At 49.6% G+C, this 17753-nt stretch overlaps 1 protein-coding gene across 1 annotated transcript in view; it reads left to right on the top strand.

Annotated features, from left to right (window-relative positions):
- The window catches only part of API5 (apoptosis inhibitor 5), a 236957-nt gene that overhangs the window by 86859 nt on the left and 132345 nt on the right, over positions 1 to 17753 (top strand). Inside the window, exon 4 of the mRNA XM_069623333.1 lies at positions 7328 to 7393. Within this exon, the coding sequence (XP_069479434.1) occupies positions 7328 to 7393 (66 nt within the window). The remainder of the gene's footprint in view (positions 1 to 7327; positions 7394 to 17753) is intronic.

Genomic DNA, 17753 nt, shown 5'->3' with positions numbered 1-17753 from the left:
TGTTGACCCGAAGCCCCATGAAGTGCTGGTATTCCTCCAGGGTTCTGGTCACTATCGGGCAGGAGATTATTGGGTTACTCAAATATATCAAAAGGTCATCCGCATATAGCGAGACCCGTTCCTCCCCGCCCCGTGGCCAGGCGAACCCTGTCCAATGTGTATCGTTTCTCAGCCGGATTGCCAAAGGCTCAATGGCGAGGATAAACAGCAGGGGGGAGAAGGGGCATCCCTGCCTGGTCCCCCTACTCAGCGGGAATGTGGCGGATGATTTCCCATTGACTCTTACAGAGGCCTCGGGAAGGGAATAAAGGAGCTTAACCCAGGACATAAAGTATTGTCCAAAGCCCATGCGTTCCATTATGGCCCATAGGGCTTCCCATCCTACCGTGTCGAAAGCCTTCTCAAAGTCCACCGTCGGGAGGGCCAGCGGGGACGGGATCTCGTCCGCCCGATCAAGAGCAATCTGGACCCTGCGGAGATTCATTCGTGTGGACTTACCGGGCATAAATCCACACTGGTCCGGGTGGATTAGAGACCCCATCACCCCCAGCAGTCTGCCGGCGAGGACTCTGGCTAGTATTTTGGCCTCCCCATTTATTAAAGAGATAGGCCTGTAGGAGGCGCAGTGCTCCGGAGGTTTTCCTGCTTTGGGGATCACCACTATTGTCGTTTTTCGGAGGTCGGGGGGGAGGGTGCCCTGTTCTCTACTCTGGAGGAACATAGTGTGCATATGTTTCGTTGTGGTTACACTCAGCTTTTTCCATAGTTCTACCGGGAACCCGTTGGGGCCGGGGGTCTTCCCGGTTTGTAGTTGAGAGAGGGCTTCCCCTACCTCGTCTTCGGTGATGGCTGTGTCTAACTGTTCTATCTGGGATTCAGAAAGGCGGGGGATCGTGATCGCGTCCAGAAAGTTTGGGATGTTTAATGGGGGTTCTCGTATTTGCGGGGAGTATAGTTCTCTGTAGTAGCTTGCAAATTCCCCGGCAATCTCCGCGTCCCCCATCAGTAAGTCCCCGTCCGGGGTTTGGATGGCCCGTACTTGCCCTTTACTCTGCTCTCTACGCTCCAGCCAGGCTAATGTTTTGGTGGCTTTGTCTCCCCTCTCGTATATCTGGCTCCGGACCAACCAGTGGGCGGTTCGGGCGTTGTCTAAGGCCCTGTCCTTCAGGATTGTTTGGGCTGTCACCAACGCCTCATGTGCCTCCTGGGTTCCCTCTTCGAGGAGTTGCTCCTCTCGCCTAGTTACCTGGGCCTCCGCTTCGGAGATTGCCTCAGTGTGCTGTTTGCGGTGAGCTGCCACCAAGGAGATTGCTTCCCCCCTTAGGACGGTCTTGTATGCTTCCCACCTTATTATTGGGCAGTCCACCGCCTCCTCATTCAGGTCGAAGTATTCCGATGTTTTATTTGCAAGCCCCTCTAGTATTTCGGGTATCCCCAAATAGTAGGTGTTCAGGCGCCAGGTGGGTTCCTGTTTTGTTGTCAGACCCTTGAGCTTCACCAACAGGGGAGAGTGGTCAGAGATCCCTCTCGGGGATCCTTCTCTTGTGTTATCCTAGTGGTCTCAACCTCTCCCGAGTTACGCCCTAATAAAAATTTTATCCATGTTTCTTTGCCTATTGGGTTAGCTAGTGGTCCCTTAACCTTCTCTCTGTTCTCGTTTAGGAGTGACCATATATTACGAGAATTTCTAGTACAGATAGTTTGTATGAGCCTTTGATGTCTATTGTTCCATTCTGACATTTTTATGCTCTTAACACAGGCTCTATAATCTGCATTTCGCTTTTCTAACTTTCTCATAATAGTCCTCTCCCACTATGTTCATGCTCCTGAGTCCCCTTATTTCCACTCTATATCCTCTCTTAGCATCCCGGATACCCTTGTTATAATAGGGAATTCTGCCCTTGGGCTTTAACATGCACCCAGTTTTTGTTGTGGCATATAGGCCAGTAAAACCCCGAATCCAGTCCTCTGTCATTCGCTGTCATGTGCTCAAAGTGAGGAAGATCCCATGCGTCAGCTGATTTAAGAGCTTCAGAAGCCTTCGTTATGTTCTTCTCTGACCAAATTATTCTGGTGCCAGAGCAGTTGGTTTGCATGCTTCCGATATTAGAATGAGGGATAGAGGAAGTAGGGAGGCGGAGAGAACAAAGGAGCAACGCGTGGTCGCTCCATATGTTACGAGTTACAGTCATGGCCACAACTCTAGACTGCATCTCAGGACACATAAAGATGTAGTCCAGTGTACTGAACGATTTACCATTAGTCCAAGTATGTTTCCCGGGCCGGTCTCCCAGTATGCGACCATTGATCATGCTGAGGTCCCAGAAGTCGAACAGTTGCAACCAGCCTAAACCTTCCCCCTCCCTTCTTCCATGCATCATCACACATCTTTCACTGAGTTCAGGATTTGGGGATAAAAGGAGGTCGCCTGTCATATGGCAATTGAAATCCCCCATCACCACTACTGCAGTATTTCCGGGCCTGAGTGCCCAATAAGACAATACATCCTGAATTGCTTCTTGTAAGGATTCTCTTATCACGGCACCTGGTGGGTTATAGAGATTTAACAGTAAGAATCTACACAGATCACCTTCATTTACAAAATCAATCTCTACCGCTAATAGGTAGTCCTCAGCTTTACACTTTATCTTTCGTGATGTCACTGTATTCACAACCCCTGTAAGTAAACCCCCAAATGGGCGGCCCTTGTCGCCCCTTTTAGCAAATGACTGATATGTAACAAAACCGTCTAGGAATAGGGGGTCTGAAGACCAAGTTTCCTGGAGGCAGATGCAACTGTGTTTGGACAGTAAAGCAACTGAACCCTCGGGCCTCAGGAGATGCGTAAAACCTCGACAGTTCCAAGAAATTAAAGAAAAACATCAGTGATTCTGAAGTACTCGTGGGAGGGATGCCAAAAGTGATTGGAGTGCAAGCTGTATTTCAGCCAAGGCAGAGTTTTCTACTGCTACAGACTTGGCTTCGATGGCAGCTGGAGCCGGTGTAACCGTGACCTCAGAATTGTCATGAGGGTCCCTCTCCTGAGGATCCACATCTATGTCAATGTCTACAGCCCTCAATTCTTCCTTAAAGTTTCTGATTAGATGCGCAGAGGCCAGAAAGGTGCAGTGTATGGCCGAGACGTGTAAGTTAGGCACCTGTAATGGTTCAATGAACAAGAAGTCATCAGATTTCAAAACTCTGAGTTGAGGTATGTAATGGAGTCTAGTTAGGAACTCTGAGCGTGACAGCCAGGGGTTTTTGCCACTAGGATACAGATTCTTGATGAAGCAGATGCGGTTCTTGTTGCTCTCCTCCACTGTACTTTTTAGGGTATGCCGTGTAGGCTCAGATGGTTCTACTGCTGCTCCTATTTCCAACAATTCTTCAGGACATACGTGGGAACTGGAGTCAGGCTCCAGCTCAGGGTCCCCCAGAAAGGGATCTTCTGGCTCCACCACTGTGGATTTCTCTCCCGGAACTAGCCATCCGGAGAGCGGACCCTTTGTTTCTGCCGCTCGGGCTACTGCTCGTGCTTGCCTTTTCCTAGCTTTTTTAGAGCGAGTTTCCGGGGCCATCAATGGCTCAACAATAGGAATAAAGGCACTCTTTGTTGCTTTCTTGTTTTTAAGTGCCTTCTTAGCCAGTCTGTGTTGTTTCCGAGTAGGAAATGAGGTAGCCCCGGGGCTTTGTGTAGTCTCCAGTTCCTCAGCGGATGCTGAGGGTGTTTCCCCCTCCGGGATATTCCCGTAAGGCGTATCATCTTCCCCAATTTCCTCAGGCGGGACTTCCGGCTCTTCAGACTCTTCCACAAAATGTACAGCGTCAGATAGATTTTTCTCTGCATCTTCGTGGAGAGGATCCTTGTGTTCTAACGCCCAGGTGATTGTGTTGTCAAAATACGTCCTGACATTTGCAGAAGTATTTTAAGTGCAAATTGGAGGGAGGCCACCGAAGATTGCAACTCGGCTATCGCAGTTATGCTTGGATGTGGATTTTTATCATCTTCAACCTCGTTTTCAGGTCCGTCCTCCATAGATGCCATCGCTAGATTTGGAGAAGCGGACAGACGACTGATGTTACCCTCGGGTGTTTGTATCTCTGTATGTATGTTGGGGTTAGCCTTGGCGGATGTTATACTGCTAGATACCTTCTGGGGGATCTGAGATAACATACCTCTCTGTATGTCTAGACAGAGGTCAAGCAGCGAGTTGTTGTCTGTCGTCAAAGTTAGTGGAGTTTAGGGTAATGTTACTAATTGGGACAGGTACCACCGTTTCCTCGTTAATAGTTGAATTTATTTCAGGGGGAGGATTTTCTGCAAAGAAATCGGTGATCGCTCCTTGAGCCCCATCGTTCTTCTTGGACTTGTCTCCTTTCTTTTTGGTCTCTTTGTTTTCCTTCACAGGTTTTGCCTTACTTTTCCATAGGTTGTAGATGGAGTGGGGAGCTCTTTTCCCTCGTTGCATTATTACAGCTAAACTCCGATCCAGTTATCTGGGTCCCAACTCGAAACACACCTCGCTATTACAATGAAAGCGGGATACCTACAGCGGCCTCTTCCAGTAAACTCACACTGAACAGAAAGGGATAGGCTTTACTGGCCACCCCCCAGCAGTGTGCACCGAGGTACTTACTGGGTCAGAAGGGATCCAAGGGGACTCCCGATCCGCGGGGGTCAGACCACCCGCTGTGCTGGCCGTCCGTTACAGCCGCTCGCTCTCAGCCGCTCGCGTCCTTGCGGCCGTTACGCCTCTGGTTCCCTCGTCGAGTTTCCGGTTAGAAGTAGATATATATATATATATATATATATCCGGAACTAGGGCGTATACCCACCCCTGTAAAACAACAGTTTTACAGGTGTGGGTATACTATCAGGAGTATACAATAATATATACAGTAGTAATATACAGGTATCGGGAACATTCCAGTGCAAGAGGAAGTTGATTTAGATAGTCTGGTATAGGGGTGCCAGTGGAGCTTCAGTTTGCCAATGGAAACAGTCAGGACAGGGTAGTTAGGCGTTGTTTGCTCTCAGCCAATTGGTCAAGTTCTGCCTGAATTTCGCAAAGGGCTGGGGTTCTCTGATGCCAAGGGGGGGTAGTGAGTTCCACAGCTGTGCTGCCTTGACTGGGAAGCTCTGTCCTCCTATAGTCGCGAGGACTTGTAGGCAGCTAGCATTTGCTGTTCTTGTGGGTCTGGTCGAGGTTCTAGGGTGTAGCCTATCCTTGAGGTATGGTGGTGCTTTGTTGTTGAGGCACTTGTGGGTGAGGGAGGCAATTTTGAGTTGAATTTTATCCTGCGTGGATAACCATTTATGTTCTCTTCTTACCGAGGATATATGCTCCTTTCTGCTAATCTTGAGAGCTGCTCTCAGGGCATTGTTCTGGAGGACCTGGATTTTATGAATAGTCTGTTTATTAGCCCCACTGTATAGTCCATTGCAATAATCCAGTTTGGATAGTATGAGGGCTCTGGCAAGCGTGATGCTGCTGTCTGTAGAAAGGAATTGTTTGTTCGCTCTGATTTTGCATGTGTATGCGGTAGCTGAGGCTAGGGAGTTAACTTGTTTAGCAAAGTTCAAGGTGACATCTAGGTAAAAGCCTAGGGTCTTCACTTCCTTCGCTACTTTTATGTTGTTCCCATCGATAATGAAATTGGCATAATCCGGGCTGAGTTTGGTTAGGTATGTCGGAGTGCCTAGGATAATGAGTTCAGTTTTGTCATGTGGCCATCCATGCCTGAACGATGCTGTAGATTTTATTCACTAAAGCCAGATCCCTGACGTAGTCTCCTGAAAGTGGGAGGAGGATCTGGGTATCGTCTGCGTAATTGGTGTAGACAATACCCAGATGATCCATTTCGTCAAAGAGTGGCTTTGTGAATACATTGTAGAGGGTGGGTGACACACAGGATCCCTGAGGTACACCACATGTTATGGGGATCGGGTCTGCTGAGGCTGAGGGAGAGAAGAGACTCATAGTTCTGTTACTCAGGAAAGACTTGATCCATATTATGGCGTCTTTGGAGAAGTGGGCTGCAGAGTCTAGGTGGCTACATAAGACTGTATGGTCGACTAAATCAAAGGCTGCTGAGAGGTCTAGCAGTAGGAGTAGGGCTGCTTGGCCATTGTCTCTACATTGATCTATTTGGGCCTTGAGATCGATTAGGGCTCTCAGTCCCATGCTGTGGGCGGAATCCGGATTGTCGTGTTCCAAGTAAAAGGTTGGATTCAAGGAAGTTTTGTATTTGCATGTATGCCACTTTGTCTAAGATTTTTAGAAGAAAGGGCACGGTCGTGATAGGCCTGAAGTTGGTAGGAATGGCCGGGTCAAGGGTTTGCTTCTTTAGGAGTGGCTGTTTTCGGTACAGTGCCTGTGGTAAAGGATGAGTTTGGTTATGAATGGCGGTAATTCTCTCGCAGCATCCTTGATTAATTGGGCAGGGCATTGATCGCCTTTACAGTTGGATGGTTTAAGTCCCAAGATAACTTTTTCTACCTCAATGGTCGATACCTTAGAGAAGCAGAAACGTGATTGAAACATGTGAAAGATGATGCCCATGGAGTTTGTCTGACTCCACAACCAAAAGAAACTCAGTGCTCAAGTCATAACAAAAATACATGAGAGAGTGGGGGGAAAAGGGTCTCACTCTACAAGTAAAAAGTAAGTCCTCAAAATCCAACAAAGGTGCTGGGGGTCTCTAAGGTAGAGAGGAATTAGTAAATTTCTGAATTCTCCCAAACAATGTGCCATTGTTTGTTAGGAAGATACCTTCTCATTGTACAGTTGCAAGTCTGAGAACAGAACTGGATGTAAGTCCTAGCTAGATTTGATAACTGGTGTTCAGTGGACCCAGGGACCAGCAACAGCCACAATGGTAAAATGTGTCTTGTTCGGTATTAAGATTGCTTATTGGAGTACACCTTCTCAGTGTGCATTTACTTCAGTTATGTTCTATTGGACATACAAGTACATCCTAGGTATGACCAACAGGGTTTACTACCCTTGAATTACTTAATGCCTCAGATATGGTTTTATGAAGCCCTTAGCTGCAAAAACCTTCCCAACAATTGCCGAGCACCTGTTAATAAGAAAATGTAGAGGAGCCCCTTTCAAGTCTGATATTGTAGCCAAAGCTGGATGTAAAGATGTCTTGCACTGTTTCATGCTTGCCTGGTGGTGTACCTTGTCATTTTTCAGATGTGAAATTGTAAATGTTATTTTGCTCTATTGAAATGGGTGGTCTTACTTTGGTAAGGTTGTTTTTCGAGAAAATGCAAAAAATAAAGCAATCTAGTTAATATATTTTTCTTTTCTCTATGCAGATGATTCAGCCGAATTTAATCTGGTGAACAACTCTTTGCTGAGTATATTTAAGATGGATGCCAAAGGTAGTGTATTGCGCAACATAAGGGTTTGATGAGAGATCTCTCTGGAATACATGGTACCACAAAACCAATTTGAATGAATGAATGATTGAATGGATGTATAGGGGTCGAAATTGAGATTAGATAAGCAGGAGCTAAAAGCAGCTCCTGGGTATCTGGCATTAACCAGTGAGCCGGAGCGACTACCAGGGAATTGGGAGCTAGAACATGGCATTCCACAAATCAAGATGCAAGTGTAACATTTTGCTTATTTATGACCCCTTGTGCTTTAAATGTCATATGCTTTGAACCTCTCCTCCCTGATGGCTACAAGACACCCTACGCGCCCAGATCCAACCGGGTGTAACCCTGATCTTTCCTGAGTGGATTCCTGCCTCCATCATCCCCATTCAGACGTACTCCTCTTTTGAATGCCTTGTCTGCAGGCTCTCACTCGCCCCTAATCACTTGCTACTCTCTACTGGCTTCCTGGTCAAATCACCTCATTTCTGAGTGGGCAGACCTCTCCTCCCCCTCCTGGCCTCAACCACTCAACTCCTCCTCCTTGGTGGCCTCAAAATCCATATTGATTCTCCCTGTTCCTCATCCGTACTCTTTCGCGACCTCTGCGATTCCCTCTCCCTTTCTATCCTCCCCTCTGGCCTGACTCACTCTGCAGGACACGCACTAGATGTCTTGATCTTCTGCCCCCCCCCCATCCCTCTGACCACGCCTCCTGGAGCAATATCTGCTGCCACTCATCTCTCCCTCTAGCCCCTCCCCCCCCCAAGCCTACCCCAACATTGCCACCTACCTTCTCGGACATCCGGCCCATGAAGCGTGTGTCACTTGAGGCTTTCGTTGTAAGCTTCTCTTGCCCTTCACCCCTGGCTGACTCTCACCCTGACACAGCCCTGTCCCTGCTCTACTCTTCCATTAATGATACTCTTGATTCTCTTGCCCCTGTCATGAGGATTAGTTTGAAGTCCAAAGCCAAGTGTAATTCCTGGTATGACTCCAAAGGCAATACCGACTTTCTGTCCTCACCAAGAAGAGTCCACATTCAAGCCTGTGTTTCTGCGGCATCTAACAACTCGGCCGAACTTTTGGGAAGGAGCTGGCCAACCCTGCTGCTTTCTCTACCCCTCCTCTTGCCTCCCAGGCTCTTTGCAATGCCCTTGCCTCTCACTTTATCTCAAAAACCCAGAACATCCTGCCCACTCTCTTCCCTCCCCCCCCCACCACCCACCCCTCTGAGCTTGCTGACCCTCCTTCAGCCACCCCCACCATCTTTCTCAACCTTTCACTCTTTTCTCCCCTGATGAGGTCGCTAGACAAGTCCGATCTAGCAAAGCCTCATCAAAACAGGTTCATCCATGTTCCTCTAAAAACCTCAAGGACCACATTGATAACCTTGCTCCAGCCCTTGCCGATTTCTGCAACCTCTCCTTTGCCTCGGGATCCTTCCCCTCCCCTCTGAAGCACTCCCTTGTGCATCCTCTGCTCAAGAAACCCACAGCTGATCCTTCTTGTCTATTGCCCAATTTCCATTACTCCCTTTTTGGGTAAACTCCTTGAAAAGCTGGCTATCTCTCCGCTAAACCTTTTTTTTTTTTTTTTATTTTAAAACGTTTTTTATTATATTTCAACCAACAAAACAATACAGACCAAATATATAATACAAGATGCGTAATACAGTTTTGAATGTGTTCATTATACAATTTGGCCTCCGCTCCCCAAAACCCACCCCCCCCTACGAGCCCATCAAGTCTGTTCACTCTGTGTTCACGCTGCGCGGTGGGGTCCGTTCTCCATTGGAATCCGCCAGGTCTGGCATCGTTCCAAACAATTCCGCTATCAGTGATTTCCAAGCCCGCAGGGTTCCCATCTCTTCTTCCCCTCCCCTTATACTGAACTCCTGCCATACCATTGTCTCTGCCTCCGCCCACTTTTGCAATTCCTTCCACCATATCTCCACCTGCGGTTTATGACAGGCTTTCCACCCCATGGCAATCCTTCTCTTGGCTAGCACATATGCTAAGTCTTTCAATTTGTTTACATGCTTCAGTTTCTGCGATCTAGGGAACACCCCAATAGGCAGGCCCAAGCTGACTCTACAACCAGTGCAACTCCTTTATCTGCCAGTCTCGCCGCTATCTCGCCCCAGAAGCGCCCAACCACAGGGCAGGACCAAAACATGTGTGTCATGTCAGCCTGTTCTTCATCACACTTGGGACATGCTTGTCTACCTGCATTTTTAAACCTTGATATCCTCAGGGGTGTCATGTACGCTCTATGCGTAACATATAATTGTATCTGTTTCATCCTAGCGTTTCTCGACACCTTCTGATGATACCACAAAGCCCGCTCCCACATCCCATCCTCCATTGGAGCTCCCACCTCAGTTTCCCAATCTAATCGAAGTTGCATTGGTTCTTTACCTATCCTAAGCATCAGCATATCATACAACCTTGAGATCTCATGCCCTCCCTCTGTTATGTCATATATAGCGTCTACGATACCATCCGGCTCTGCTTCGAGGACAATTTCGGGCCAAATCATTTTAATTTCGCGTGCCAGTCTGATATGTAATATATTGGCCTGCGTGTAAACCTGTTTCCTCGCCCAACTCCTCAAAACTTATGATGGATCCCTCCCGCCATACATCTCCAATTGTTACCAGACCCACTGGCTCCCAGTGGCTTCTAATCCTCTTCCGCAGTTGCTCATCTCCAGTGGCCAGTGCCACCAGCGGCATCTGCAGGGAGCGCGGAGCTGAGGTTTCCATCATCCTGCACGCGCGGCGCCAGATCCTCCACCCTAGTATCAACATATTGGGGCACCCTTGCATATCCGTTTCGGACAACCAGATCACTTCCTTTAAATAAAATGGGACAGTCTGCTCTAAACAATCCGGTTTCGGAGGTACTTTCATCCGAGAGCCATTTAGCAACATACTGCAGTTGGCCCGCCACGTAGTAGGCCTCATAGTTGGGGAGTCGTATCCCCCCTTTTTCATAAGAGTTTTGCAGTTTCCACAATGCCATCCTGCATCTAGTCCCCTGCCACAAAAAGTCCCTGCATATGCTATTCAGTTTGGCAAAAACCTTCCCAGGTATGAGGTATGGAATGTTCCCAAAATAATGCAAGAGTCTGGGCAGGACCACCATCTTAAGCATTGCACTACGCCCCATCATAGCTAGCGGCAGCTTTCCCCAAAATTGCATACTGTGCTCTATCTTTCCCACAGCTACCTCCGTATTGTGCTTATGTTCTTGTTCAACCGTATGATACACGTCTATCCCAAGGTATCGAAAGGTGTCAACCGCCCAAGGGGCTTGCAATACCGGCAACTGCTCTGCAAGGAGTCCCCTATAGTTACCCAACGGGAAAATTACGGACTTCTGAGGGTTCACAGCTATTCCAGACAGCTCTGCGTACCGATCCATAACCTCTAAAATATACTGGAGGTTCTCCTCGGGATGCTTCAAATACAATAACATGTCATCTGCATATAAAGAGATTAAGTGTCGCTCCCCACCCACTTCAATGCCTATGGTGTCATACTGCTGTCTGAGGTATATAGCCAACGGTTCCAGTGCCAATATGTATAACATAGGGGACCATGGGCATCCTTGTCTAGTACCTCTGCTTAACCGCCATCTCTCTGAAATAACTGCACCCGTCTTAACTCTAGCGAGCGGCACACTGTATAACATCTTTGCCCATCTGACATATCCTGGTCCCATCCCATATTCCTCTAACGTCGACAGCAACCATGGCCACCTAACAGAATCGAAAGCCTTTACCGCATCCAAGGACACTACTGCCATATCACCTTCATTCCGCCCCGCCCATTCAAGGACTCGGTGGAGTCGTCTGTGATTATGAGTTATGTTTCTGTTTGGAACATAGCCTGTCTGGTCCGGGTGTATGAGTTTATCTATGACTCTTCGCAGTCTGCTCGCCAACACGGCTGTTAATATCTTGCTGTCTTGAGTCAGCATTGATAGTGGTCTGTAGGAGCCGCAACTGTGCCCAGGCTTATTTGGTTTAGGGAGCGGAATTATAATTGCTTCCCTTAGCGACTCCGGCAGCTGTCCCGCCTCACATGCCTCATTTAGCATATTCAGCATGGGAGGGAGCACCTCTACCATGTATGCTTTATAAAACTCACTCGGAAACCCGTCCGCCCCTGGGGTTTTACTAGTAGGCAATTGTCTCACCACCGCCTCTAATTCTTCTAAAGTGATTGGTGCATCCAGCTCTTCTCTCTCTCTTCAGCACTTATCCTGGGTAGGCCTATATCTTCTAGTGTTTCTTTTATCCTCTTGTTTCTCCTCTTCAACATCCCCATATAGTTCTCTGTAATATTTGGCAAATTCCCGATTAACTCCCTCCTGGGTGTCCACTACACTACTGTCCTCCCTTGTTATCGCCCTGATGGTGGGTCTAGGGGTTTCGCTCTTATATAACCACGCTAAAAGCCGTCCTGTTTTGTCACCACCCGCGTGCTGCCTCTCTATGTATTTCCTATAATTCAGTTTACACAACCTGTCCCAGTGCTCTCCACACGTTTGTTGAAGTTGAAGTATCCGCTCCGCATTCGGGCCAGTATCGCCCTCCCCTCTTTGTGTTTTTTCCAAGTCCCCCTCAGCCTCCTGTAAATCAGCCAGGATACCGCCTTGCAGCCTGTGGGACTTCGCTATGGCCACGCCCCTCAACACTACTTTAAAGGCCTCCCACAATGTGCACGCTGAATCTACACTACCCGTGTTCTCATCAAAGTAGGTTATGATCTCTTCCCTTAACTCTTCCTTGAACACAGGATCCGTAAGCGCTTCCGCTCGGAGCCTCCACGTTGGGATCCTTGCTCTTGGAGGGCAGTACTGCCAGGTAACGATCAAGGGCGAGTGGTCCGACAGGACTCTCGCTTTATATTCCACCCGCACCACTTCCGTTATTAGGCCTGACGTAGCAAAGACATAGTCTAATCTGGTGGACAACTGTTGTGGGGCCGAGTAATGCGAGTACTGTCTTTCTTGGGGGTGCTTCGCTCTCCATACGTCAGTCAGGTCAAAATCATTTAGCAGCGCTTGTAACACCCGTGCCGCCGGGGCGGGTCTTTCCATCTTCTGGTCTGATCTGTCCACCCTTGGGTCTAGTACGCAGTTAAAATCCCCACCCCATAGTACCGCACTTCCCATGCACATTCCCAGGGTAGCTCTCAGGGTTCTGAAGTACCTCGCTGTATTCTGATTGGGAGCATATGTGTTGATTACACTTATCTCTCTGTTCTCTACCAGGCCCCTGAGTATTACCATTCTCCCGTCCGCTCCAGCAGTTTCCTGTAACACATGAAAAGGGACATGTGGGGCCACCCAGATAAGGACCCCTCTAGCATAAGCCGAGTATGTTGAGCCCACCACCACTCCTTTCCATTTCTTTTTGATCATTCCCAGTCTCTCACTTGTTAGATGGGTCTCTTGTAATAACGCAATGTCTATTTTTTGTCTTCGCAAGTATAGCATAACCTTGTTTCTCTTCAAATAACTGTTTAGACCCCTAACATTCCACGTAATCATTTTAAGGTCCCCCATGGCTTGTTATGTTTTCCGCCCCCACCTCTGCCACGCAATCGACTGTTTGTACCCGTTATTGTCTGTTTAGGCTCGTATCCCAGTTCAAACTCCCCTCAACTACACACACCCCTGACACTCCTCCCTTCCCCTTCTCCCTCCCCCTTCTCCCTCCCAACCACACCCAACTCCCCACATCTCCCACCCCCCATTTTCCCCCCCAGCCCCCTCCCCAACTGTTGCCCAGCTCCATCCCTGGATCTCAGGCTTGCCCGCATCTAGCACTTTTCTGGCTTCCGCCTGTACTCAATGCTCCACGGGGTAAGGCCGCCCTACTGGCTAGCCTACTAAGACTAATATGGGGGGGGGGGGTAGGGTGCTCGCATTCCGCCGCTCCTATTTGCTAAGAATTCAACACACTTAACTGTACAATTACCACATATGTCTATCCTCTTTGCTATATTCAAGTCCTTGTGTTCGCCCAAGTCCATGGGATCTGCTTCAGGTGCCACTCGTACCCATTACTACCCCTCAGCCATAGTCTTCGCTCATAATTCTAATGGATACCCAATGTACATCATGCCCCGCCATGTGTAATATCCCAGCCACTTATCGTATTACTTCTGCGCCTGATCCGCCTCCTGTTCCGGGCACCCCTGAAGGTCTAGCCAGGTCGTCGCTTCTTCGGGCGTGTGGAAAAAAAACATCTTGCTCTTATGTATCACTTTTAGCTGCGCGGGATACAGCAGCATATATTTGATCCCCATCGCACGTAGCCTTCTTTTGATCGCCACGTAGCTGTACCGCTGCCTTTGGACCAGCATTGTGTAATCTGGATACGCCGTGACGGTGCACGACGCTCTCTCGATGGTTCCACCCTTGCGGAAGTATTCCAAAATCTTCTCGCGATCCTTATAGTTCAGTATTTTCGCTATGATAGGCCGGGGGGGAGCCCCCGGTTGTGGCCTCCTCACGAGGGCCCTATGCGCCCGCTCCACAGTAAAGCCTTGCGAGAGTTTTTCGGCCCCGATTTCTTGCAGGAGTAAATTTTCGATGTAGTCTGTGGGGTCTTGGCCTTCCTCTCCCTCTGGGAGTCCGACGACACGAATGTTTCTCCTTGCTCTACCTTCCGCTTCCTCCGCCCGATTCTCCAGGTTAGCTACCTGTTGCTTTAGCACGTGGACCTCCTTTGCATTGCTGCTACTGGTGTCCGTGTTGGTCTTCACCGCACTTTCCAAGCAGCTCGTTCACTCTGCCAACGCCCTGACATCTTGCCTCAGCAAGGTGACATCAATGCCCACTGCATCTATCTTGGCCTCCAGGGAAATGCGCAGGTCAGCCATCGCTAACCCCCATGAATCTTTTAGTTCCGTGATAGCCGCCAAAATCTGGTGTTTTTCGATCGTTATGGCGCTCTCCATCGGTCCTGACGCTCCCTTGAGTGCCGTGGTCGCTGGAGACAACTGCGTCTTGGCAAATGTTTCCATAGTGGACTGTTTATTCTTACTCTTGGTTATGGTCCCTCTTCCCGCCATCTTGCCTGTGGGCGCTTAGTCCCCGACGTGTCTGCTCCGCACTTCTGTTCCGACGCACACCCAGGGCCAGGAAAGTTGACCAGGAGAGCCTCCGCACCGGCTTACGTTCGCCGGGCTATTCCTGGAGTGGGTTGTGTTCTCCCACGTATTAGCTCCTTTTGTTGATCGCAGGGGCAACTCCTTAAATCGCTGGCCCCCGACTTTTGGGCTCTCTGCGCAATGTGCACCGCTGGGTATATCTTCAGCCGTCTTCCCCGCGCACCACCATATACCGTGGTGCCGGCTGCGTTTAGGCACTGTCACATCCCACAGTGTACCTCTGGGCAGCACCTACCAGCATAACAGTTCTGTGCACCATGCCCCCCCCCCCGGCCCCTCGCATATATTCTCGCTGGCTCACCTTCTCGGTCTTGTCGTAGGCGGGGTCCTCGCATCAGACACCCTGTGAGCCACTATCCCAAAGTCCATGTGGCATATCACTGCGCTTTCACCCTTCCGCGCAGACCTGTTAATTATGCTCAATTGAGCGCTCCGTCAGGGGCCAAGAGCTCTAGGTCCCTGAGTCCCACTCGCTGCAGTGCGGCGCACGTTCGTTCTGTGCAAAGTACCAGTTATGGCCTGCGGGGAGCCCCACGCTTCCAGAACAAAGGTTTTCCCTTCCAGTTGTGTGCCAGTCCTTCACGGGCCTCCTGTTTAAGCTGCTGTTCGCTGGTCTCCCCGTGTTATGCCAGCATCCACAATGCCGGTTGCAGGGCCTTCAGTCCTCCTCTGCGCCAGCCGCATCCACTTCCAGCTCAGTGTCACAGCAGCTGTTCTGTTTGTTCGGCTGAGCCGCGGAGCCTCACCGTGCATTCGGCTTCCTCGCACAACACGCCAGCTACTGGTCTGAGTGCCTGAGTGTGCTCCTCACGTCCTCCGCTGCTACATTGTGTCCATCTTGTCCATCATTTCTCGCGCATTTCCATTTGAGGCCCCCGATGCTTTTGTTTCGCTTCCTGCAGGCAGCAAGAGCCGCGCATCGAGTCAGCTGGTGGCCGAGGAAAGCTACCTCGTCTCCGCTCTCATTTATAGTCCGCTTCACGTATAATTCTCCCTCCAGATCGCTAGCAGGGGATCGGCCCGTCTTCTCAGTGGCAGGGCAGCAATAAGCGATGCGCTTTTGTCCGTACTGCAGTTACGGCCGCTCATCCTTTGTTCGCCGCCATTTTGGATACAATGTATCCATTCAGCTAGGCTCCTCGGGTTCCTCAATCTCGCCGATACTTGCCCAGCAAGCTGAAATATACTTGGGTCTAGTAGCGTATACGTTCCCACGCACGCACATCCATTCTGGTGACAGTTTTGGCCGGTATTACGTGCATTTTCTCAAGGATCAGTGTCTGATCATGGGAGCAGCTCGAGCCCACACGTCCTACTCCATGGCTGGTAAGCCACGCCCCCCCCCATCTCTCCGCTAAACCTTCATTACGATTCAGTTGGCTCTCTCCATGACCACCAGTCTGGCTTCAGAGCTGCCAGAAGCACGGAAACTGCATTTCTGAACATCTGTGAAGAGTTGCTCTCCAACCTTGACTCAAACTTTCCCTCTGTCCTCCTCCTACTCTCTCTCTTTTGCCTTCGACACGTTCAACCAGATCACCCTGTTCAATCTTCTCCATGATAACCTGGGTTTCCGCGATCGGACTCTGGCCTGGCTGACCCCTTTCCTCTTTGATCGACCCTCCCATTTTCAACTTGGGTCCTTCCTATCATCTATTTCCCTCTCTAACAGTGGTGTTCCCCAGGGAACCGCTCGCCCTGGCTTTTCAACCAATACCTGGCAACTCTCGCTCACTTCATTGCCATTTTCTGCTCAAATTTCCAGTGCTACGCTGATAACACTCAACTCAATTTTCAGGCTGCCCTCGGCCACCTCCTCTCCTTTTCTCATCTCTGATTGCCTAACTGACCTTCAAGATTGGTGTGTCGCCAACCATCTTTGTCTAAATGCCAACAAGACTGAGGTCCTCATCGGTACACCTTCACCATCCTTTCCACTCGCTCTCTGGTCTGGTACACCTTCACCATCCTTTCCACTCACTCTCTGGTCGGTTTCCCTTGGCCCTCCTACCCCCACCTGCGCGGCTAGGAACCTCGGTCATCTGACTCCACACTTTACTTCTCAGCCCACATCTCTGATGTTTCTAAAGTCAAACTTACTACAGCACCTCTTGACGTCTCTGCCTTTCCTCTTCTTCCCCCAGATGCTCACCGTCCCCCAAGCTCTGGTTCTCTCTGGGTTGGACTATTGTAACTGCTTCTTTCTAAATCTACCTGCATCTAATCTCCGCCCTTTACAACTAATCCAGGACTGCAAGACTTGTCTTTGGCCTCAAGACCTGGGATTGTATCTCTCCATCTCTGAAATCCCTTCATTGGCTCCCAGTGGATGCAAGGATTGCATTCAAAACCCTCTGCATTGTCCACAAGGCTTTCTGCGGCCTGAGTCCAAAATACCTTCAACTATCGCTCCGTAAATACCTCCCCTCTCGAGCTCTTTGCTCCTCTACCTCCTTCTGGGTCAGTCTTTTTTCAAAGAAAAGATCTGGGGGTAGATCTGTCTTCGGCTGGGTCCTCCCTTTGGAACAGCCTCCCTGCCACTCAAACTTGAGGAGAACCATCTCCAATTCCGGAAGCACCTCAAGACCTTCCTCTTCGCTTCTGCCTTTGCCGCCCTTCTCCCCTGCTGATCTCTCCCTCTCCCTCTCCCCCCCCCCCCCCGAGCCCCAACCTGGCCACCCTCTGTCCACTGGGCCCAGGTACCTGCTCACCCTGCCACCCTCCTGCACTGCCTCCGGGCTACCCCAGTGCACGGGCCACCCCTTGCACTGGGGTCTGTATCTGTACCCACACATTACCCCACCCCTTTCTTTTGCACTTATCAGACAATACCCTGTCTGCTAAACCCAGCTCTTGCTGGCTGCACTACCACCATCAATTGCCTTTATTATCTATTCATTATTTCTGTTTCTCCTCTGCTCTGCACTTTCCACTTCTCCCCCCCCTTCCATTCACTCCCCCACCCCCCTTTTCACTTTCCCATGCACTTGCACGTTCTCAATGCCACTGAGCCTAGTAAGATTGTTATTTTGTTCTCCCCTGTTCCCCCTCCCTTGCTGCGCTCTGAAACACTTGTGTGTACGAGCACGAAATAAATAAAATATCAATATAGATCTGTGCTGATGCTTATTTGTTGGTTGTCCCAATTGCAGAGAGTTAAATTCACATAGG

The sequence above is a fragment of the Ambystoma mexicanum genome, chromosome 11, assembly GCF_040938575.1.
Source record: "Ambystoma mexicanum isolate Mex_15411 chromosome 11, UKY_AmexF1_1, whole genome shotgun sequence".
Classification (NCBI taxonomy): domain Eukaryota; kingdom Metazoa; phylum Chordata; class Amphibia; order Caudata; family Ambystomatidae; genus Ambystoma; species Ambystoma mexicanum.
This window is presented reverse-complemented; position numbering and strand designations above follow the sequence as displayed.